The following is a 25,798-nucleotide window of genomic DNA, read 5'->3' on the forward strand; positions in this document are numbered from 1 at the left end:
ATTGAATTCTTCATGTCAAATCTCTTTTTGCAACTCCCAAATACAATGCTCAAATGTTTTTCATTCCTCCTAAAATTTTTAGATGTGTCTGCATTGTTCACATCCTTGGCAACAGAAAGACAGCCGAGGCAATCAAATGTTTATTCATGGGATATTCCAGCACCCAAAAAGGATACAAATGTTCATGTCCAAAGATAAAAAAAGAAAAAGAAAAAGAAAAAAAGTAATGTGTCTATGGATGTTACTTCTCATGAGGAATTTTCCTATTTTTTGTCACTCAGCAAATCAATTCACGATCCACTACTAGTAAAAATTTGGTTCCTCTTCCAATCAACTATGATGTCAATGTCTCTTCAAGTGATCCTCCTAAGCAACACCAAGTCTACACTCAACGAAAACGTGGAAATGGGCAAGCCATAATCTCAACCGACCAGCAACAATACGAGGCCTTTGATTCAAGTATTAATCTATATTTGCCTCTTATTTTAGATTTACCTTCTAACTTATCCATTGCCTCACACAAGGGAAAAGATCCTATACTTCTCTTCCCATTTATAGCTTTGTTTCATGAGTCACCTATCCCCTTCCTATAGAGCTTACCTTTCATCAATTGCTACTGTCTCAATTTCAAAAAAAGTTTCAAATAGTTCAGCTTAACCACAGTGGAAGAAAGCAATGATAGAAGAAAGGAAAGTGCTAGAAAAGAATCACACATGGAATCTAGTTAAGTTCCCAAAAGGAAAACATGTGATCTGGTATAAGTGGGTATATATTGTCAAATATAAAGCGGATAGTTGATAGAGGAATATAAAGCCTGCTTGGTAGCCAAAGGATTTACATAGTTGTAAGGAATTAACTCTCAGGGGACAGTCTCGCCCGCTACTAAACTCAACACCAGAGCCTTGCTCTATTTGAATGCCAACAATGGCTCACCCCTCCATCATCTAGATGTAAAGAATGCCTTCCCTCATGGAAACCTTCAAGAAGAAGTCTGCAAGGATCTTTCGCCTAATTTTCAGCCTAAGGGTTAGAGAGGGAAAGTGTGTGTAGGATAAAGAGAGCAATATACACCCTCAAACAATCACCTGAAGCATGTTTTTACAAGTAGTGATATACAGCCTCAAACAATCACCTCAAGCATGTTTTTACAAGTTAGTTCAGTTATGGTGCAGATAGGGTTCAAAAGGGGTTGTGCAAATGAATACATCTTCATCAAGAGAGTTGGAGTACCACGATTATGATATTCTATATAGATGATGTTATACTAAGCTGGATGTGTGTATGAGATTATGTACTTTTTGTTATTTTTAGTTGATTGTTGTAGTTTTCTTTGTACCAAGCTGGAGTTCCATAGCATATACACTCCAGCTTGAGGGGGGAGTGTTGAAGAATGTATTAGGGTAGTTTAGACATTACTTGTAGTAGTTAGGAGTATTGTTGTCATTGTACATTGTTGCCCTAGTTTGGGCCTATATATACATCATATTCATGAGGAGCTCCCTAGTGGAGACTCTCCATCCTTCACTCTTCTTCTTCCTCTCTTCTAACCCTAATCTCATTTCTAACATGGTATCAGAGCCAAAGGGCTGATCCTCAAGAAGGAAAGACTCTCTTCTAACCCTAATCTCATTTCTAGCATGGTATCAGAGCCAAAGTGTAACGCCCCGGATTTTTGGAAGCCAACTCGGTGCGTTGAAGAATATTACATCATCTTTTGAGCATCTTTCTCAAAAACTTTCATTATTCCCAAGATCTCAATAACTATATTTAGAGGGTTTACAGAAATTAGGTCTAACTTATTACATCATAATTCAAGACATAATTCAAAACATATTTAAAACATATTGGTCCTTTATAACAGTTCTGCATTCGACTCTAGCATTCTTCGTCTCCCGTCTATACTTCACCTGGGGTTGGAACAATAAAACAGGCAAAGAAAGGGGTGAGCTCAAATAGCCCAGTAGGGTATAAGCAACAAGTGATGTAGAATTGTCAAGCTCATAAGAACATGATATTTTGCAGATAGGGCATTTCACATTATAAACATGGAAGGAAGGAATAAACACAACATACTTTCCAAACGTAAACATGGAAGGAAAGAATAAACACAACATACTTTCCAAACGTATAGAGAAAATATAGACTTCATTAAGCATAGATGCTGTCATATCTCGGCTCATAATCCTCTAGAGTTACACTCTCTAGAGTCGTCTTTACCCACGCGCACACGAGCACATGGAGGACTATAACGCGTCCACCCGTCATCATAGCCATACCTCGGCCCATAATCCTCTAGATTTACACTCTCTAGAGTCGTCTTTACCCACGTGCACATGGAGGACTATAACGCGTCCACCCGTCATCATAGCCATAATTCAGTCCATATTGAGAATTAGGGTATCACAAGATAAACCCTAAACATAAACATAACTCACGGAAACATAACTTAGTCCATATTCAGAATTAGGGTATCACAAGATAAACCCTAAACATAAACATATCTCACGGAAACAAATCATTTATCTGAAAGGAATGGGGCCTGAAAGAAAAGATCCCCCTTGGATTCTCATTAGTGGTGGATATTAGAAGGATAGAAATTCTTATAGCAATTGTGTATAAAGAAAATCAAAGAATATGAAATCAGTACATCCAGTATATCAAAAGACAATCAATGGAAGAAAACTCATCAAAGATAGGGAACCCTTACATAGCAAAAGAGAATCAAAAGACAGAAAATCCTTACATCAAAAGAGAATCAAAGATAGAGGACCCTTACATCAGTTTTCCGGTCACAGGTGTGTTTGAGCTTACACCTTTGAATGGATAACCTGTAAATATATTCTAATTAATTTTAAAGCAGTGTCTTTTCTGTCCAGGTAATGTCTGTCTATGTCCTAAAATAATGTTCCCTGTGTTCAGTGTTCGTTCTATCAAATTTTAAGATCATGGGGCCCAGTATGCACTATTCATATGGACCCCGCATGTTACTATTCATGTGGGCCCCGTATGTTACTATTCATGTGGGCCCCACGTGTGACTATGTTCAACAGTTTACCATCCTCTGCCCGTTTTGCCTTTCTTTGATAAAATTTACTTTTACGGTTACTATGCGAGCATTTCACCGTTCAGATAAGATTATAAAACGTGCATAATCTGTAGCGAGTTATCGCCTCATATGCATGCTTTATACATAGGTGGTAGAACCAACCATTTACTTTACGGTTACTATGCCAGCATTTCACCGTTCAAATAAGATGATAAAACTTGCATAATCTATAGCGAGTTATCGCCTCATATGCACGTTTTATCCTAAATTACTAAGATTAACCAATCATAAATATTTTAAAAGACTTACCTTGAAGCGGATTTCCTTTTCCTCTTCTTCTCTCCCTCTTTCCCTCTTTCCCCTACTATTTTCTCTTCTCTGTTTCTCTCGTGAGTTTTTTTCTTCTTCTGAGATCCGCTATTTATAGATTTTTTTTGTGAACAGTACTTTTGAATAGTAAATACTATTTAGATATTTAATTATTATATTCGTCAACGAAGTAACAGTGATTAATATTATTTAATTATTTTTCGTCGATAATTATATTATTAAATTATTATTTTCGTTGTTTGAACAGTAAATGTTAGGTGTAATAGTAGACGGTGTGCGTGACTGTAATAGTTGTGCTGACTAGTGATGGGTCCCGCTGTTGGTGGGACCCGCTTGTGTAGGACCCGCTGATGTGGGACCCGCTTATATGGGACCCGCTTGTGTGGGACCCGCTGATGTGGGACCCGCTTGTGTGGGACCCGCTTGTGAATAGTACTCGGTGGGTCCTACTGTGAATAGTACTTTTGAATAGTTTATCTCAATAGTGAACTTGCATAGTATTTCTGCATAGTAATCTTACATAGTATTTCTGCATAGTAAATCTTGCATAGTGACTATTGTGCATAGTAATTATGAATAGTGACTATTGGAAAATTTTAATATATGTATATATCTATTCCGTTTTTGTTGACATCTGGGGCGGTGGCTTAGTGGTAGGAAGTCGTTCAATCCTAGCTTTGAGTTGGGTTCGAATCGCGTATGCCCCATTATGCCAGATGTCCTCATGCCCGATTACTTGGGGAAAATGAGTAATGGCCGATGATTACCCACCTATGAGGCCATTTTTATTTATTTATACATATATATTTTACCGGTTCTTACACAAAGGGCTGATCCTCAAGAAGAAAAGAAGAAGAGGAGTGAAGGATGGGGAGTCTCCACTAGGTAGCTCCTCATGTTCAAGATTTAAACGATCATCTTGGGCAAACATTCAACATCAAAGGATTGAAGTGTAATATTTCCTAAGGATTGAAGTGTCCAGATCTAAGCAGAGCATCTTCATATCTCAAAAGAAATAGTTAGCGGGTTCATGCACTCTCATATTAGTCTATAAGAGAGTGGTTGGGAAGCTTATCTACATCACACCAATATTTGCATTTTTTTATGGGTAAGCTGGGGTTTGGTGGGGACCCCTACCGGTTTATTTGATAAAGAGAAATATGATACAATAATAAGCACAAAAGCCACCCCTAACTCGAAACATGTGATAGAGGGAGAACCAAGGCTCAAAACATATGAAAGATGAAAACTAAGCCTAAGAGATCTAAATGCTCAATACTTGTGAGTTACATATCAGCTAATTTGGTAGGGATATGTTGGGATCTTTGTGAGCGACTTGGCCAATTTTTCTTGTGAACTTCATGCTGTGATTCATTTGATTCCTCAAGTTCCGGATTCTCTTCTTCACTATCCTCTTGCTCAACTGGGATCAGCTGGACTAGATGACATTCATCCTCCCAGGATACTTTCTTTTTTCGAGATTCTTTGGAACGTGTTGTGTTTGTTGGATCGTCTTCCTTTTCTGAGGAGGATTCCAATGAGGAGGGGACCTCTTCAGGGTCGGAGCAATCCTCTTATTCATTGTCCTACTCAATCTCTATTCCTTCCTCCACGGATATAGAATAGGAATTGCGTCCTTCCTCCAGGGGATTCGAGAATACTGAAGTTGTTTCCAAGCTGGGTTCCATTTTGGCTGGTAGAGGAATTGCTAGTATGAATCCTTCTGATTTCTTTATTGTGGCCTGGGTTTTCAAAGTGGCGCTTCTCTGTTCTTCCATTTTCATTCTAATTTGGATGATTTTCCTCTAATTTCTAGTTGGATTTGTTTTCTGGATCCATTTTTACCTTGGTGGTTGTTTTGGGGCAGCTAGTGCATGCTGGTACTATGGTGGGTGGCTAAACTCTAAAGTCCTTGCACAGAATGCATGCGTGAGGTTTCCAGTCGTACTTGATGATTTGGGAGTGTGAGCCTCAGGAGGAATGACCGTTTGGATACCTCATGCATTTGAATTTGAGTTTTAGACACAAAAAACATCAATCATCTTCATGATCATGTTTAAGAGAGAGAGAGAGAGAGAGAGAGAGAGAGAGAGAGAGAGGGAGAGAGAGAGAGAGAGAGGGAGGGAGGGAGGGATGTGTTGCTGCTGCCGGAGCAACGTCGAGGAGCAGCGATGGTGATGGAAGTTGCCACAAATATTGATTTCCAAATAATGTCTCGCAGAAAAGATTTGAAAATCGGAATTTTTTGCACTGTTGTAGCTAATTTGGAAATCTAAGGATCTGATCCAGTTAAAAATATCAACTAAATCTAAATCTAAATCTTGCTGGTATCCAAACGTGGCCTAATGGAATTTAGGAGTGTGTTTTCAACTGAAACTTCAACACAGACCCTGGCATAGCTGAGCATTGAGGCTTCAGCTGTTTGTGATTTTATGAATAGGGGGCGCCCGTTGCAGGTTGCAAGCTTTCCAAGACCTTTGGTTGTCCAATATCTTAGGTGGAGCCTAGGGAATCTGATCCAGATGGGAATACTGGTGAGTTTCTGCCGCTCAAGGGAGCATTCAGGAGACCATTTTTGGAGAATGAGGGCTCTGCCCTCAAATGTAGTTGTAGGTGCTTCTAGGACTTTGACACAATCTTCTTCCAGGGTGAATTTGAACAGAAAGAAACTTCTTGCGAGGGCGATGAGCTGGAACTCCCCTTGAGGTTCCATTTCCTTTGCAAATGATCGCTTAGAGTAACGTAGTATGGTCTCCTTCCCATGAAGTATCCAAGCAAACAGTTTTTCCATTTTTGTTAAACTTCTTCAAAATCCTCCTTTAGAAAGCGGGCTTCATTTTCCCCATTTTATAACTTTTCAGGGGTGTGATACTCAATTTTAGACTCCTTGCATTTGTTTGGGGGTTTGGTGAAGATATCACTCCATTTGTTTTGAGTGGTAGTTAGATTGGTTGCTGATGGGGAAATGTCTCTATCAGCTAGCAGTGTAGCTGTAGGGTTTACATGTTTGTTTAAGACTTCCTAGCCAAGTAACTGGTTTCCCAAAGAGGTATTCATCTTCAACCACGTCTCATCTGCTTGGGTTGGGTGTGGGGACCTGGTAGCAGAGAAGATGAATTGGTTAAGGGTCTGGGCCTGAGGAGGTGTCTTCTCCATGTAATCTCCTGGGTGGATTGGGCTTTTCGGTTCCGTGGTCTTTTCTTTGGATTTTTTGGGGTGTTTTGTGGGTGACTGATCCTTTTCGGGGGGGGGGGGGGTTTGAATGTGGTTTTTTCAGTTTTCTTGCTTCATCCTCTTCATCTCTTTGGGAAAGCAATATATCCAGTTGCCTCATTTTAATCAGTCCTGGATCAGGAGGTTCGGATTGGTTCATCTGGGGCTGCAAAACTAGTATACTACATGCAGGAGAGAAACATAGGAGTGCAATGTGTGAACCAAAGCGATGTTGGGGAAGAAAAACTCTGAAGCAGTAAGCCATGGCAGAGTTCATCCTCAGAGCCGAGGATTTCTAGAAAGCAAAAAAACAAAACCACCATTATTTGCCTAAATATTGCCTTTGCCATAAGCATAGTTACCACTTACCAGGTTCATGCAATCTCCTCGGACTATGCACCTAGAAGCAGTTCAGAAGATTATACAGTATCTCTAGAGAACACCTAGAAGCTACTATACCTTTGTGGGCGGCAATCTAGTCAAATAGAAGAGCAAGAAACAAGATGTGGTGGCAAGATATAGTGCTTAGTGTGAACATAGAGCGATTGCTCAAGTGAGTTGTGAGCCTTTGTGGCTTAAGATACTACTCAGAGATTGCATCCATTCACATCAATCTAACAATTCTAACTAGTATTTGTGCTTCCATTCTGCTACACCATTCTGGGACGATATGTGGGGTAATGAAAATTGCTGGTGGATGCCATGTGAGAGGCAAACTGTTTGAAACTTATGGAAGATGTACTCACCCCCACCATCACTTTGGAGATGTAAGATTTGTGCTCAAACAAGAGTATGACATGAAGAAAACAGGAGAAGATGATATTTGCTCCGAAGAAAATAAGTTAAAGTGTAATGGAAACAATTGTCGACAAAAATGACAAAATAGAACAAACCAAATCTAGAAGAAACTGGAACAGAGCCTTAAATATCAGAATTAACTGTTGAAAATGAAAAAAATATATTATTACTCAAATTAAATGGGAGTTTATAATGCTTACAAAGTCGACAAATGGGACACAATTGTAACTCGGAAGACTTACTACATGATCAAATAAAAGACTTAGAAATCAGAAAGCGTAGAATGTGAGCATTGTTGTGAGCCAAGCAATGACGCCACACTGACAATGCCGATAAATAAATTTGTTGGGTAGATATCTTGCATTCTGGCATTATAGAGGACCCTGACGGACTAATGTGCATGACGCACATGCAAGTCGAGCTGAGAGAGAGAGAGAGAGAGAGAGAGAGAGAGAGAGAGAGAGAGAGAGAGAGAGAGAGAGAGAGAGAGAGAGCTTCCTTTGCTATTGTTTTCTTCTATATTGAGACTAATTAGGTTACCCTATTTCTCTTCCACTTAAACTTGATTTTCTTCTTCTTCTCTGATACTACTTGCATTAGCGAATTTGTTGTATGAGCGTGGAACATTCTCTGATACTACATGGCAATTACCAATCAAGTGCTTGTTAAGTCAATCAGCTTATAATGGGCTTATGGAATGAGTTCACCAACATGCTTACAATGCCTCACAATAAGTTAAAGCTGAGTATCGACCACTTTTTGATAACTCACAAATGAGCCTTGGAATTGAGATCCAAGCAAATTTTAACTAGAGGGGACATAGCTACACCACTATTGTGTGAAATTAATGATGCGAGTACTGCTCTAGATAAGAGATGGTGAGCTCATCATTGTTAGGTACCACAATATAATTGGCAGTAACAAAAAAAAAATTCTTTGAATGGTCACAATATTAGATGTGACAAGATCAATCAACAAATTGATAATTGTAGAGCATTTAGATAACATCGATTACACTGTAATAAATAATTTTAAAAAATACTTCTTGTGTCGCCACAATAAGTATAAGAGAACACAACTATGGAAAATGTATTCTTTTTTTATATTTTTGCTAGGCTTGTGAAGAACACCTTATCATTACCTTTCATGATAATTGGCCCTCGCAGCCATAACTCCCCTTGTTGGCCCGGAGATAGAGCCTCACCAGTAGTGGGATGGACTATCTTGGCTTCCAGATTCTCAGCAAGACGCCCGACTGACCCATAATGTTGACTCTCTTCGGGCCCTATTGTTCTTGTTGCGCTGCCCGTTGACTCAGTCAAGCCATACCCCTAGGAAAAGGAGAACTCATTAATTACATCAGCACTAGAATAGGCATTGCAATAGTTAAAGAAAGAGGCATCAGTACTCTCATCAACACTCCCAAAGTGCAAGATAGTGATTATAGAATTAAAGATTCAAATCTATCTGTGCCTGTCTTAGAGTGTGACAAATCTGTATCCGACTATCCGTTCTTGAAAACCAAGAAAATGAATTCAGAGCAATTAACCCAAATGTCATTCTTCTTGATTCAAACATGTACAATTAGTAACTCAAACAAAATCACAAATTTTGAGCAAGTTAAATTGGATGATACATAAAAATTGAAACGAATGAAGAAAAACTAGATAATAAGATACAAAATATATTTCTTTCTTTTGTTCTTGTTTTTTTTGATGACGTAGGATGTCCCCACCCCCTTCGGGAGTAGGAATAGTCCCTACGGATACGCGCAACGACCCACTCGCCACGTGCATCAGGTAACTCGAGGGGGGATTCGAACACCCGTCACCAGGGAGCGTACCCGTGACTTATGCCGAAGAGCCAACAACCTGGTGGGTATATAAAATATATTTCTAGTATCTCCAAATGTGTCACAATTGGATAAATAAATGAATAGTTCTAAAATAATTAGATAAGTCAATGAAAGAAGTCTCCATAAGAGGGTTTTAGTTCCCAGGGGCTCCCTTCAGTTTAGCATTCCTTTTTATTTTTTCTTTTATTGATCCATCAATGAAAGAAGTTTTCTGTAGACTTGCCTCAGCCTTCATAATTTTATAGTTCTGCCAAGATGCTTCCGTCCACAGGCAAGAACACGATCTTCACTATGAGAAATCAAAATACAAGAATTACAACGGATTAACATAAAACCCGCAAACCTGCAACCATTTACCTGTCCTCTCATACAAGACCAGATACAGAGTAGCTAAGAGAAAACACAAGAGAAAAACCCCCAAGAGGAAACACTCTTTCGATCTATAATTTCCCCTTTCTATCTCTTTAGGATACAAAGACATTTTCCTACTTATAGCTTCCACCACAATTAGACAACCCAATTAATTGTGTTATGTAGGAAAATAGGAAACTTTCCCAACAATCTCCGCCTTAGCTTGTTTCCCAACCACCCGAATATTTTTTGTTGATGTCGCGACCGATCCAATAATGCCGCAAACCATAGTTTGCTTTTCGAAGTACCAGCTACACACCATCGAATCATCCAGGTTTTGACTTCACTTGACTTGATCACTACAACCAATCCAAATGTGTAGCTGCCAACCCGACTTACCTAGTCAACCATGGAGAGGGATCTCGATCCGTCCTCCCCATCACAAGTATTGTCACATCCTCACCATTGTCTGCAACCTGGAAACCCACTCTGCACCAACTGCAAAACATACGATATCCAAGTACTTGACATCCCCACATCGTTTTCAACCATACATTGGGATCTTAGGAACACTATTCACCGTGTCTCCGACAAGACGATAAAATCAACCACACTTCTCTTTCATTAGAACCATACAGCCAAGTGTGATTTCCATGGCTCCGCCTCCAATTGAATACCTGCAACCCTTGGAATCCAACATGCCAAGAGATAATATAATGCAAACCCAAGGGTTCGCAGGTTATTCCGGAGAACTTTTGAAGCTTGACGGATTAATCTGTACATAAAATAGCACAATCAGTCCCAAATTCAGATTAAGTGTTCGAAAAGTTAGTCAAATCATATCTTATTGGTTATTGATAGGGCCCACTCACTTAAGACAAATTTCGCCCGCTAATTGAGGCATCATTTGAGAAAAACATCAATAGCATCCCAAGGTCAGGGTTCATTCCTCCTTCCTCCTATCTTTCTCCCTTCTCTTCTCTTTCCTTCATCCCTCCTCTTTCTTTCACTTTCTTTGCCTCTTTCTTATCCTTTCTTGCTTCTCGTATCTTCTTATCACTTTCTTTGCCTCCCAGATAGCAAAAATCCACATGCGATGGTCTGCCCAAAGTGGGACCACATGTCCCACGTGTTTGCCAAGTGGGCTACACATGCGGGGGAGTGTTAAAGTATAAAAGATAAATAACGCCTTTCTCCAACAGCTTAAGCTATTGGAGAAATTGGTAAGTTAACAGTTACTTTGGGCCCTAGATTTCTCCTTTTCTTTATTTTCATATTGTATCCAAACCATACATTTTTTGCCGCCCAATAGGTTATGGTGTATCTTTGGGACATACACCACACTACCAAAAGTACGAATTACTCTATTGAACATCTTGATCTTCATTGTCCCAATTCTCGTAACGTCACCAAGTTGATCTGTCACCCAAGGACACTATATCTAGCCTTATTTCCTTGAACGTATCAAAATATTCTCTTATGAAGCATGCATGAACAGAGTGCTATGAATCTACAATTCACTCATCTTAAAGTAGAAGTGTGATTGCCTATGGAGCCTGTGAGAACGTCTCCAACCACTTCTCTATGCTCATCAGTTACCGCCACCACCGTATTTGTAGCACAATTGTCCGACTTGTCAGCTCGCTTCGGACAATTGTTGCCCGCAATTACATGGATCGATTATGCGTGTTTTTATCATAAGAGAAAGGGAAGGGAGCATGGGAGATACACGGCCAAAGGGTAAGTGTAGAGCTACACTAAAAAAAAACCAAGTGTACGCCAAAATATAAAGAACTTTATATATCAAAACAACTTACAAGAGATCACTACACTTGTTCTCCCTTAAACCTTCACCTGAAGCTTTTCTCTATGCTTTCCTTTGAAGTTCTTCAGCTTAAAATCTCTACACAAAGACTCCATACTTATAGACTCAAGACATACCTAAAAGTAGCAAATACATTAACCACATAGTTATAGTTCCCATGAGTCCACTAGGTATCCTAAGCAACTACATAGGAACTCATCATTTGACTCTTTGATAATCTAACTAGACATTAAGAACTTTAGGAAACACAAAAGACTCTTTATATTTCCCACGTACAATAACTATCTAGAAGACTAAAATGACTTTTCACTTAGAAGACTAAAATGACTTTTCACAAACCCATGCACATTTATTTTGATTTACAATTTCAACACCGGTCCTTAAATCAAAATTACAAACAAATTTTTAATCTTTATCAATTTGATCTTCATCAGCACTTATGAAATCTTCATCTTCAACATAACAATTTCTCCTTCAAGCAATTTGATCTGACAAATCTGCCACATATTCTCTTTCTTCCATCAGGTTACAATGATTAGCATCCACGAAAACGATAGGGTAACATTTCGGTAAAAAAAATGAACAGCGACATATGCTAAACTTTCTTCAGTTTCTTTCTTCGTACTTACCACATTCTCAAAAAAATTATTCATTCGTCCATTATTTCAAAACTTCAACTGAAGTTTTGAAAATTGGTTTGTGGTGCGGTCCTTCTTTCCAAACACCGTTAATGGAAGGTTTTAGCTTCAATTTTTCCGAAGCTTCCATAAAAATGATTCACAACAATAGTTTCCACGGTGCATCAAATATCATAATTGTTGCCTTCTTGCACCACTATCGGGATAAAAAGAAATTTGTTCTTTTTCCCAACACTCATCGGGAAAATAAGAGAAATTCGTTTTCCTTCCCGGAACATAGAGAAGGACACTTCTCCCTTCAATCTTGAGAATAAGAGAAGAGTATCGTTCTCTTTCTCAAACTAAAAATTTTGCACCACCCAATCAAATGAAAATACCACGAGTAGATATAGAGAAGAGAATCATTCTCTAATCTAACAAAAATCCTTAAACAAATCCTCTCCGCTAAACCTTTAAATGGATCATAATCATCCTAAAAAACCTTTAAAATAGATCCTTCCAACCCAAATACTCAAAGGAAAATCTTTACTTGAAACTTCGGATTTTAAAAAACGGTCCACTTTGACATATCTCTACTCTTTTGATAATAACTCTTTGTAGAAAACTCTGATCGATTGATGATCCGTTTTTTTTAACTAGACAGAAAAATATTTCAATCAGAATATTATAAGCCATGTTTTAACTGAAAAAATTCCTCGGAAAAATAGAATAAAACATACAAGAATTCTTAGACAGGGTTTTCAACACAACACATCCTACGAGCAAGGCTCTAATACCACTTGTTGGCCCTAATTACATGGATCGATTATGCGTGTTGTGATCATAAGAGAAAGGGAAGAGAGCTTAGGAGATACGCGGCCAAAGGGCACGTGTAAAGAAACTTTATATATCAAAACAACTTATAAGAGATTAATACACTTACTCTCCCTTAAGCCTTCACCCTTGAAGCTTCTCTCTAAGCTATCCCTTGAAGTTCTTAAGCTTACAATCTTTATACAAAGACTCCATACTTCTAGACTCAAGACATACCTAAAAATAGCAAATACATTAACCACATAGTTAAGAATCCACACTTATAGAATCAAGACATACCTAAAAATAGCAAATACACTAACCACATAGTTGCAGTTCCCATGAATCCTCTAGATATCCTAAGCAACTACATGGGAACTCATCATTTGACTCTTTGATAATCTAACTAGACATTAAGAACTTTAGGAAACACAAAAGACTCTATATATTTTCCACACAAAATAACTATCTAGAAGACTAAAATGACTTTTCACAAACCCATGCACATTCATTTTGATTTACAATTTCCAACAACAATCCCACTTGATGTGGCCATATTCTTTGCAATAATAGCTTAGCATGCCCTTTCCGATGACCCTGGTTCTTGACCTGTCTTTTAATGATCCCCTGTCAGATGGTCTTCCTTTTTTATTCCCACTATAAACTACCAACTCATCCTTTAACTCCCATAAAAAATAGGTTTCTTCTACATCTCATTCGATAAGAGCGACGTCGTGACTTCCTCTAACTTCAGCCTATCATTACCATACAATAGAGTCGTCACGAGGTTGTCACACAAACCCGAAAGTGAAGTAAGAAGCAAACGGGCGTAAGAAGAAAAGGGGGTTGTGGAGGTTTGCAGAGGAGCATTCTCAATTGTGGGTGAGGGTTATTGGGAGTAAATATGGTAGTTTGCCTGGGTCTTGGGTTTCAGATGATCGATTTGAGAAACAAGGTCTGACGGTGTGGCGGGACATTTTGAAAATGTCTTTTTTATTCTCTCCACGAGAATTCTAATTTATTGGGTTTCCTTGCATGTGTGTCCACTTGTTTTCCTATTCAAGCTCTGGTTCCTATTTCAGAAAGTTTAGATTGTTATTGCCACCACTTGCCCTACAGTGAAGGTCAAATGGTTCATTATTCTTAACTTCAAACGAAAGTGTTGTTCCATGATGAAAATAGAATAAGAATAACCATCCATTTTGTGTGCATAGTGTGTATACACCACGCAATCGAAATATCAAAAAAATCCATGGGACGATTCATGAATTTGTAATAGATCGTGGGGTAGCTCATGAGAGGAATTGTTGTTAAGCTACTAGACTCAAAAAGTTTATAGCGTCTCGTTTTGGACATATCTAGTCTTTACCCGAATAGAGTACTTCGTTCTTACTTTATCATAGCAAGCAATCAGTGCGAAAGGGCTCTCTCATCTGCTATTTGTGCCAGAAGACGAAAGCAAGGAATCGCTCGATCCGGAATTCTTCGAGAGGGAGGTTGAAAGACGTGATCTGACATGGCGCTCGGAAGCCAAGCCGCATGGCCCGCCCTTGCCTGGGTAGAAGAGGTCAATATTTATATATAATGCATAGCCCTATATGTACCGATGAAAGTCACAAAGGTCATAAGCCTTACAAAAAAGGGGCAAAGCAAGGGTTGTTGGCAATGCGACATCAGTTGACATATAACTAGGGGTGTAAACGGATCGAATTCGAATCGGATATGACTATATCCGAATTCGATTACAGTATACACTATCCGAATTCGGATTCGGATTCGAATTTGACGGATATTTAATATCTATTACCGAATTCGTATCCGTCGGATATTGTTCGAATTCGGATATTATCCGTATCCGTTTATCCGGTAAATTCGAACATTGTATTGCAGCACTTTATCTTTCTATAGTCGTCCATTTACCATCAATGACTATGGCTAGGGGTGTAAACGGATCGAATTCGGAGCAGATATGGCTATATCCGAATTCGATTACAGTATACACTATCCGAATTCAGAGTCGGATTCGGATTCGACGGATATTTAATATCTATTACCGAATTCGTATCCGTCGGATATTGTTCGAATTCGGATATTATCCGTATCCGTTTATCCGGTAAATTCGAACATTTTATTGCAACACTTTATCTTTTTTCTCCTACTTACTCGAATGAATTTTCCAAACCCTAAAACTAGACCTCTACATCTCTTCACAAAATTAACTCTCAAACCCTAAAATATATGAGATCCTCTTCTTCCTTTTAAAACAAAGGCAGAGAGAGAGAGAGAGGGAGGCGATGGGGATGGATGATAGTGTTGGTAGTGGTCTTTGGGTTTTTTTTTTTTTTTTTTTTGTATATGATGGAATGGGTTTGGGCTATTTTTGTTTTTATTTTATTTTTTCTAAAAAGAATATTCACTTTTCTTATAGAAACAAAAGATAGTGTGTCATTACTAAAAATAAATATTAATGATATTATTAATAATAAATAAAAAGGATTTACTTCTCGGATTCGGATGTTAAACGGATCGGATATACCATTTACCAGATTCGCATCCGCTAAGAGCCGGATATCTCATAAACGGATTCGGATAATATCCGCTTGAAACGGATTCGGATAATATTCGCTTTAAACGGATTCGGATGCAGACGGCAATCGAATTTCCGAATATCCATTTACACCCCTACATATAACAAAGGAACAGTGAAAGCCAATGCTGGAACTTGAAAGACCTTGCTTTTAGCTGTACCTGGTAAAAGGTCAAAGGTGAAACCACTAACCGTAATCAAAGTTGTGATCTCAACAGCTGCCCGGAAGAAAGCAACAAGACTTTCAACAAACCAAACAAAGAATAAGGTCTCCTTACTCAGAAGGGTGAGGGACCGACCTGAACGCCTCAAGCCAAAAAGAAAGAAAAAGGCAGAGCTCCTTAGTCGGCCTCGCAAGGATCTGCAGATCTTGGCCCAGTGGGGAACCTTTCGAGTGGTCGTCTCGATTGCCAAAGCACCCCAGTTGCATGGTCTCATCCGTCCTAGTCCACGTGTTCTTAACGTACAAACCAGCCTCCTTGGCAAACTGAACCCAAGGTGATGGAGAGCAACCTAACGGCTAGGGAGAGGTATAAGCGGAAGCAGAGGCGGGGGTGCAGCAGAAGCAGCTTAGCTATTCGTTGGATCCTTGGAGCAGCTTTCAAACGACGTATAAGCTACAGGATAAGCTTAGAGAAATGTTCATTTGCTGAGATACTGGATGCTTACCGAAAGAGGGGAATTGCATGTAAGAAAAGGGAGAATCTTCATGGACTGGAACGGGATCGTGAAACTTGAAATTAAGGGCTTCATCTCAAACTGATACTTCAACTAGCCTAGCCGACCGTAAAGACAAGATAGTTGGGACACTCTTCGTCAAAATACCGAGGATACTTTACTTTGGAAGCCTGATGTTCTACATTATGGAAGCTGCTTTCAGTCGAGTGTCGACGCTGTCGTTCAAAACAAAACAGAGTACCTAACCTCCTCCACTCCCCCGACGGAAAAAGGATCCCCCCCTCCCCGTAAACCTACCACCTGCTCACTGACACGATTGGCGAGAGCTATCGATAGATCAGCTACGATAGGGAAGTCCTTTGCATGAAAAGTCAGAGGCTTGGGATTATTTGAACCTATCACCTGCCGTGGAGGAACCTGACTCTAAAGGGAAAGGAATTTCTCTCATTACAGTCCCCCGTCTGAGATAGATAAGGGCAGCCTGAGAGGGAACCATTTACGACCACCTGAGGGTATGTCGCACGACATACGAGTATTATCATCATTTTCAAAACATAAATCGTGGTAGAGGATTTTAGACTGCTTATAAAAAGAGAGATTTTTATACTATGTGGCCTTATAGTCCATTTTTATTATAAATAAAAAAAAAGTACTGTACAGCCCTGCTTCGTAGGATCCAAATCGTCCATTACTTGGGCCACAACGTAAATATATATGGAATTGCTAGCGTCTATGGCAGAAGGCATTTCGTGGCTGGTCTGTCGCACGCCAAACCAGCCACCTCGTGAATGGAAACAAGCAATGGACCCAAGCAAATCCCAAATGTATATTATATATGTTGTGCCTAAAAAATCATTTCCATTGGATGATCCCTAGCAAATCCCAAATGCATATATGTTGTGCCAAAAAATCATTTCCACAGGATGATCCAACCATTCAATCTATAGAGGGATTGGACATTATAGACATCTCTATAAATCCGAGGGTTAGGACTGTCTAATAGAAATGATTTTTGGGACACAACATATATATTTACGTTGTGCCCAGGAAATGAACTGTTTGGATCATCATAGGATCATGAAATGATTTTTTGGCCAAACCCTATTTACATTGTGGCTCAAGAAATGAACGATTTGGATCATCATAAGTAATGGGGCAGTACAGTACAGTACTTTCTAAAAAATACTTGACCATAGGGCCTCACACCATATAAAGCTCGGAAAAAAGATATCGTCGGACGGGTGTTTTTAAGTGAGAAATTGTATGGTGCGTGGGTGTGGATGCAAGTGTAAGTGACAGCCACTCTTGTGATCCAACGATCAAAAGGGTAAGAGTCAGTAATCCTCTTGATCCTTCGATCAAATATCAGAGTTCTTATACGGTGCAAGCCCTTATGGTCCCGTATTTTTTAAAAATGATGATCCAAACCTCAATAGATCCGAGGGTTGAGATCATCCTGTAGAAATGATTTTTTTAGGCACAACCTATTTACGTTGGCATCATGTGGTCCGTACTATTCTTTTTGAAAAATACGGGAATACAAGGGCTTACACATATAAATCTCCAAATAGGGCGCCAGTGCACGAACGCCCACTCACCACACCAGTTGAACAATCAAAACACGTGGTCAAAAATAATTGGTCGGACTGGATCTTCTGCCCACCCCATAAGTAGCCGCAGACGGAAGTTGTGTAGAGGCGTAGAGCCATAACCTGATTTTTTGTTTTGTGAACCTATTGCCCACACCCCTCTCTTTTGATATTGACACTCCAACAAAAACCAGTAAACAATAAGGAGATCCACTCACTCACCTGAACAATCTCGATGTTCGGAAACTTAGATCCGAATTGCTCAGCCACCTCCTTCCCTAGCGGAGCTCCGCCGCATCCCACCACCATCAGAGAGCTCAGATCGTACTTTCCGACCTCCTCCGACTTCACCATCGCCACCACTAATGGCGGAGTCACCGGCATTCCGGTCACCCGAAACTTCTCCACCGCCCTTAGCATCGCTCCAAAGTCGAACCGTTCCATCAAAACTGTAGCCTCACCCATCGCAATATTCCTCAAGATAGAAAAAAACCCAAATATATGGAAAAGCGGCACCGTAAGAAGCCCTACCGGTGGCGACTCAATATCCGGCCGGGACGCATTGTACCTGTTGAAGTATAAATGATTAATTTATACTTACACCAACTCTAAATAAATGATATTATAGCTCTTTAGTTCAAGAGATTTTACAAGGTCATCCTAACCCTCCGAACTATAGGGTTAGGATCATCCTATGAAAATGATTTTTGGGGCACCCCCTATTTCCCTTGTGGCTAATCAAATTGACGGTTTGGATCATCCTATGGTGTAAGCTCGTAAAGTACTTTACAAGTTTCCACCATGTTGGATTCAAAACCTAACAACTCATTATTAGAAATTCACATGTACTTGTTTCACCGTACCCGCCAATCAGAGCGATGAAATTCCGGTGAGTCAGAACCACGCCTTTGACATTCCCGGTAGTGCCGGACGAGTAGAGAATTGCTGCCGGATCAGATTGATTTATCACGTTTTGATGGGGTTTAATAGTGGTGGTGCAATGTATGATCATGGATTCGAATTCAAGAGAATCAAGGAGTATAGTTGGTTTGGTGAGAGGAGGGAGGTTGCGGGCAGTGGATGATGTGGCGAAGGCGATGACAGGGCGGGTGAGCTTGATTTGGCGGGAGATTTCCGACGGAGTACCGGCGGGATTGGCAGGAGAAACAACGACGCCAAGGGAGAGGAGGGAGAAATAGAGGATTGGGATTTTGAGAGAGGTTGGGGCGAGGATGAAGGCGGTGTCGCCTTTGGAGAGGCGGGTTAGAGTTTGGAGGGAGGAGGCTAGGGTTTGGACTTGGTGGAGGAATTCGGGGTAGGAGAGGCGGCTTCCGGTGGTGGCGTCGATGAGGGCGTTGGTTTCCGGCGGAGGAGAGGGGAGGAGAGAGATGGCGTAGGAGGCAATGGAGAGAGGGAGGTTTTGTGGTGGGAGGGCAATGGAGGGACGGGGACTGCGGAAGGTTTTGGTTTTGGAACAGAAGCCTGAGTTTGGATCTATGGATGGAGGGCTTGGTTCCGCCATGAGAGACAGAGAGAGAGAGAGAGTTGGATGGGGGACAGAGGGGGAGGGGATGAATATACGAAGATATGAGAGAGAGAGAGAGAGAGAGAGAGAGAGAGAGAGAGAGATTGAGATTGAGATTGAGATTGAATGAATTGGATAAGGGGGAGCGGGAGAGGGGATGAATCTATGGAAGATAAAAGAGTGTAAAGATGTGAATGGAGACGAGAGAAATCAGAAACTTTAAATTGCTGTTATTAAATTAGGGACGTCAATTTAGTACGAGAATTTATGCAAAATCAAGACCATCGATCTTGTAGATTATTACGGGATAGTCGCGTGAGATGACAGATTTAAGAACTTGGCCTATAATCATCTGTTAGTGATTCAAAGATCGACAAAAGTTGGCCCTAGAGCCGTTTGGATTGGAGGATTTTAGAATACGGGATTTAGGAGGATTTTAGAATACGGGATTTCTTCAAAATTGTAGATAAGAGACGAGAGAAGAAGCGGGGCAGTGGTTTTTTGACTTCTCACCCTTCTTTCCGTCAACAAGAGAGTAGCAGATCATCACTTGTTTTCAAGTTTTAGAAATCTCAGGATTCGGGAGAGATTTCTAAAACCTGGATTTCTGACTTAAAATCTAAGAAATACTGTCAGGAGACTCAGGACCGCATTTATAGCCGCTTGATCATGAACCCTCTTTTACACTGTTTTCAAACTAAAAACCTAGGGCGATGATATTTCACCCCCCTGCAATACGCATGCACCCTCCTTATTACATGATTTGACCTCAAAAAACGTTAAAGTTGACCACTGTTCACGTGAAATTACATCATAAGGGGGTGCATGCCTATTGGAGGGGAGTGAAAATATCATCTCCCGAAACCTAGGTTCTAAAATCCGCATATCTAAACAGACAAAAGTGCCATTTTTTAAGCAATTTATTAAGGCTTTTGATAATTGCACCAAGTCATCTAGCCTTTTCCTACTTATGTCAAAGGCTCTTAACGTTCCCAAAAACCTGTGAGAAGCCAATCATGAAAATAAAAGGCAAGCTGAGTTTGAGCAATTATGAAAATATAGTAGTGTCAATATCAGTAACCTTTCTTCATTGAATTCTAATGATCAAGAGTGTGTAATCGAGACCGTTGACATGGAGGAGCACGATCATATGATGACCCACATTATCCTAATCTCGTGGAGGAGTGATATCTCACCCGTAGAGTTTACATGGTGTGTACATGTGCGTATTTTTCAAAAAGTACGATGAGCCCACTACAATGGATGATCCAAATAGTTCATTTCTTGGGCCACAACTTAACTATATTTTACTCCGTAAATCATCTCCACGGGATGATCCTAACCCTCCTCCATAGATCGAAGGGTTAGATCAACCTATGGAAAATTGAAAGGTTAGGATTATTATATGAGATGATTTTTGGGTACAACCTATTTAAGTTGTGCCCCAACAAATGAACGGTTTAGATCATCCTATGAAGTGGGGCCCATATATTTGTAAGACTCATGCCTGGACTCATCAATGCTTTAGCTTCTCTTCCACTTGGTGAGACTTTAAATAAGGCCTGACTTAATTTGTGGCCAGCTTATGTGTCGGCAGACGTGATGATTCACGCAGTAGGTGTGCATTAAATCATTAATTAAATTGCCTAAAACGTGGAGAGAAAAAGTTTACCTTTGAAATCATGTAGGATTTGCTAAGGGCACTCGATTAAGGACAGGGATGCAGCTCGGGTCGGATTGGGCCGGGACCTGAGTTCCAATCCGATGAGGTTCAACCCGACCCAACTCGAGAAGATATTTTTCCAACACAAACCTGACTTGACTTGACCTGACTTTAACCCGACTTTTTTAAGCTTACTAAAATAAAATCAATAATAAAAAAATGTCGGGTTTCACTCGGGTCGAGTTGCCCAAGCCCTCAACCCGAGCCCGACCCAAACTCAACCCGACCCGACTCGACTTTTTTTTTTGGTTGAGCTCGACCCAAGTTGCAACCCTAATTAAGGTGCATTTAGAAACTTAATTTTACACATGTTTTGAGACTTTTTCCTATCAAAACGTGGGTAAAATGATTGCAAAATTAAGTTTCCCATGCACCTTACTCTAGCAAAAACCTTTTCAGTGAAAGAAAGAAAAAAGGTGCTTTTATGTTCAACTAATGAGTATGTATTTGACCCGGCGTTCCATTGCCTTCTTTGGACTTTTATTTCATCTGCCGTGTTTTGATTGAAGGAAAAATATTTCTTGCGGATATTTTTCCTGGAAAACCTTTTAATTTCTACTATTTAAAGGTACAGGAAAACACTTGTGAAATGGGATCAGTTCGAAAAAAGAAAGACAACAGTGAAAATGACCAATGATTTAGGAACAGGCTGCCAGGAATTTATTTCTCATGATAAATCGGCATCTCCGAGTGGAGATGAGGGTGAAGTTGACTATTATTAGGAAATAAAATCTCGAAAGTAGTGTACTAGGCAATGAGAAGTTCCTAAAAATCCGGAAACAAAAAACTTTACTCAAAACTGGATTGCCTTTTTCCAGTCTTTTAGGAACTTCTCATCACCAGAGACACTAGTTTTCAGGATTTTGTTTCCTGTTTTTTAGCCGACTTCACTTCATCTCCACTTGGAGATGCTGATTTATCATGAAGAAACAATTCATGGCAGCCAAACGTGCCCTTAGTCATTTCAAAGTGTTTTTCTGGCATTTTTAGGATTCAAGCTTTTCCCTTTATTGTCGTCCGAATGTGACCGTCATGATCTATCATCTTTTTTCACAAAATGGATTCCCGTTTTCCTAGCAACCCTCTAGAGCTAAATGATTGAAACCTCAACTGTGGACTGTGGTGGTTCAAGTTACTATTTTTCATGTGTAATCAAACAATGGAAAAGCGGAAACTTTGACCTGCTTGGATTGCAGGAATTCTGGGGAAAAGTTTGGCAATGAAAAACTTTTTTTGCAAAAGTTCTTACTTTTCCAATATATGTTTACAAATTAATGAAATTGTAAAATGAACAACTAGCGCTCAAGTTAGGGGCCATCGATTTATATTTTTATTACGATATACCGCTAAATAAGCCATGACCATATCATTTTCCTCAAAACTGTGGAGATGAGATATTCCTCCTAAGAAAATATTTCCAAGATAAACATTTTTCCTGCAATCCAAACAGGAATCAAGGGACAGCTGATGGATTTACAGACTTACATTGTCAACTAATGCCTCTAGACATTTCCAAAATATAGTAGTGTCAATATCAGTAACCTTTCTTCATTGAATTCTAATGATCAAGAGTGTGTAATCTAGACCGTTGACATGGAGGACCACGATCATATGATGACCGACATTATCCTAATCTCGTGGAGGAGTGATATCTCACCCGTAGAGTTTACATGGTGTGTACATGTGCGTATTTTTCAAAAAGTACGATACAATGGATGATCCAAATAGTTCATTTCTTGGGCCACAACTTAACTATATTTTACTCCGTAAATCATCTCCATGGGATGATCCTAACCCTCCTCCATAGATCGAAGGGTTAGATCATCCTATGGAAAATTGAAAGGTTAGGATTATTATATGAGATGATTTTTGGGTACAACCTATTTAAGTTGTGCCCCAACAAATGAACGGTTTAGATCATCCTATGAAGTGGGGCCCATATATTTGTAAGACTCATGCCTAGACTCATCAATGCTTTAGCTTCTCTTCCACTTGGTGAAACTTTAAATAAGGCCTGACTTAATTTGTGGCCAGCTTAACGTGATGATTCACGCAGTAGGTGTGCATTAAATCATTAATTAAATTGCCTAAAACGTGGAGAGAAAAAGTTTACCTTTGAAATCATGTAGGATTTGCTAAGGGCACTCGATTAAGGACAGGGATGCAGCTCGGGTCGGATTGGGCCGGGACCTGAGTTCCAACCCGATGAGGTTCAACCCGACCCAACTCGAGAAGACTTTTTTCCAACCCAAACCTGACTTGACCTGACTCCAACCCGACTTTTTTAAGCTTACTAAAATAAAATCAATAATAAAAAAATGTCGGGTTTCACTCGGGTCGGGTTGCCCAAGCCCTCAACCCGAGCCCGACCCAAACTCAACCCGACCCGACTTGACTTTTTTTTTTGGTTGAGCTCGACCCAAGTTGCAACTAGGGGTGTAAATGGATATTCGGAAATTCGATTATCGTCCGTATCCGAATCCATTTAAAGCGAATATTATCCGAATCCGTTTCAAGCGGATATTATCCGAATCCGTTTATGAGATCCGGCTCTTAGCGGATGCCAATCTGGTAAATGGTATATCCGATCCGTTTACCATCCGAATCCGAGAAGTAAATCCTTTTTATTTATTATTAATAATATCATTAATATTTATTTTTAGTAATGACACACTATCTTTTGTTTCTATAAGAAAAGTGAATATTCTTTTTAGAAAAATAAAAATAAAAACAAAAATAGCCCAAACCCATTCCATCATATACAAAAAAAAAAAGGAAAAACCCAAAGACCACTACCAACACTATCATCCATCCCCATCCCCATCCCCATCCCCATTGCCTCCCTCTCTCTCTCTCTGCCTTTGTTTTAAAAGGAAGAAGAGGATCTCATATATTTTAGGGTTTGAGAGTTAATTTTGTGAAGAGAATGTAGAGGTCTAGTTTTAGGGTTTGGAAAATTCATTCGAGTAAGTAGGAGAAAAAAGATAGAGTGCTGCAATAAAATGTTCGAATTTACCGGATAAACGGATACGGATAATATCCAAATTCGAACAGTATTTGACGGATACGAATTCGGTAATAGATATTAAATATCCGTCGAATCCGAATCCGAATCCAAATTCGGATAGTGTATACTGTAATCGAATTCGGATATAGCCATATCCGCTCCAAATTCGATCCGTTTACACCCCTAGTTGCAACCCTAATTAAGGTGCATTTAGAAACTTAATTTTACACATGTTTTGAGACTTTTTCCTATCAAAACGTGGGTAAAATGATTGCAAAATTAAGTTTCCCATGCACCTTACTTACTCTAGCAAAAACCTTTTCAGTGACAGAAAGAAAAAAGGTGCTTTTATGTTCAACTAATGAGTATGTATTTGACCCGGCGTTCCATTGCCTTCTTTGGACTTTTATTTCATCTGCCGTGTTTTGATTGAAGGAAAAATATTTCTTGCGGATATTTTTCCGAAAACCTTTTAATTTCTACTATTTAAAGTTACAGGAAAACACTTGTGAAATGGGATCAGTTCAAAAAAAGAAAGACAACAGTGAAAATGACCAATGATTTAGGGCATGTTGGCTGCCAGGAATTTATTTCTCATGATAAATCGGCATCTCCGAGTGGAGATGAGGGTGAAGTTGACTAATATCAGGAAATAAAATCTCGAAAGTAGTGTCCTAGGCAATGAGAAGTTCCTAAAAATCCGGAAACAAAAAACTCTACTCAAAACCGAATTGCCTTTTTCCAGTCTTTTAGGAACTTCTCATCACCAGAGACACTAGTTTTCAGGATTTTGTTCCCTGTTTTTTAGCCGACTTCACTTCATCTCCACTTGGAGATGCCGATTTATCATGAAGAAACAATTCATGGCAGCCAAACGTGCCCTTAGTCATTTCAAAGTGTTTTTCTGGCATTTCTAGGATTTAAGCTTTTCCCTTTGTTGTCGTCCGAATGTGACCGTCATGATCTATCATCTTTTTTCACAAAATGGATTCCCGTTTTCCTAGCAACCCTCTAGAGCTAAATGATTGAAACCTCAACTGTGGACTGTGGTGGTTCAAGTTACTATTTTTCATGTGTAATCAAACAATGGAAAAGCGGAAACTTCGACCTGCTTGGATTGCAGGAATTCTGGGGAAAAGTTTGGCAATGAAAAACTTTTTTTTGCAGAAGTTCTTACCTTTCCAATATATGTTTACAAATTAATGAAATTGTAAAATGAACAACTAGCGCTCAAGTTAGGGGCCATCGATTTATATTTTTATCACGATATACCGCTAAATAAGCCATGACCATATCATTTTCCTCAAAATTGTGGAGATGAGATATTCCTCCTAAGAAAATATTTCCAAGATAAACGTTTTTCCTGCAATCCAAACAGGAATCAAGGGAAAGCTGATGGAGTTACAGACTTACATTGTCGACTAATGCCTCTAGACATTTCCTTGTCCGGTTTCCTTCTCCTAATAAAGGAAAACGACCAATTCTTTCTATGTTAGTATTTTATCGACCAATATATCAAGGCTACTGATATTTACGCTACCATGTTTTGATAACAACAAACATTTTTTTTTTTTGGCAGGTAAGAAGGGATCGAACCCTGACGAACATGGTTTTTACCAGCTCAGCGAGAGGCCGCTCAACCCCATAACGACACAAACTCATCTTGTCTTTTACATTTATGTTAGCTGCTAAGAGCTTGTTGGGAATTGTAATAGCCTTTGACAGCTTGTCAAAAAAGGGAAAGACAAGGTGAGTTTGTTTCATTATCAAAGCATGGTAGTGCAAATATCAATAGCCTCTATCAATTATGGAATATTTTCAATATATCAACCAATATTGGC

General features: G+C 39.6%; 1 protein-coding gene across 1 annotated transcript in view; it reads right to left on the minus strand.

Annotated features, from left to right (window-relative positions):
- The window catches only part of LOC143860486 (4-coumarate--CoA ligase-like 9), a 30,792-nt gene extending 11,493 nt beyond the window's left edge, over positions 1-19,299 (minus strand). Inside the window, exons 1-3 of the mRNA XM_077371158.1 lie at positions 18,566-19,299; positions 17,925-18,270; positions 8,529-8,718 (exon numbers count right to left, since the gene is read on the minus strand). Coding sequence (XP_077227273.1) covers positions 8,529-8,718; positions 17,925-18,270; positions 18,566-19,224 — 1,195 coding nt within the window. The 5' untranslated portion in view covers positions 19,225-19,299. The remainder of the gene's footprint in view (positions 1-8,528; positions 8,719-17,924; positions 18,271-18,565) is intronic.
- Positions 19,300-25,798: the final 6,499 nt, after the last annotated feature.

Source organism: Tasmannia lanceolata, unplaced genomic scaffold (genome assembly GCF_043159265.1).
Source record: "Tasmannia lanceolata isolate RefF3 unplaced genomic scaffold, GAP_Taslan_0.1 ptg000037l, whole genome shotgun sequence".
Classification (NCBI taxonomy): domain Eukaryota; kingdom Viridiplantae; phylum Streptophyta; class Magnoliopsida; order Canellales; family Winteraceae; genus Tasmannia; species Tasmannia lanceolata.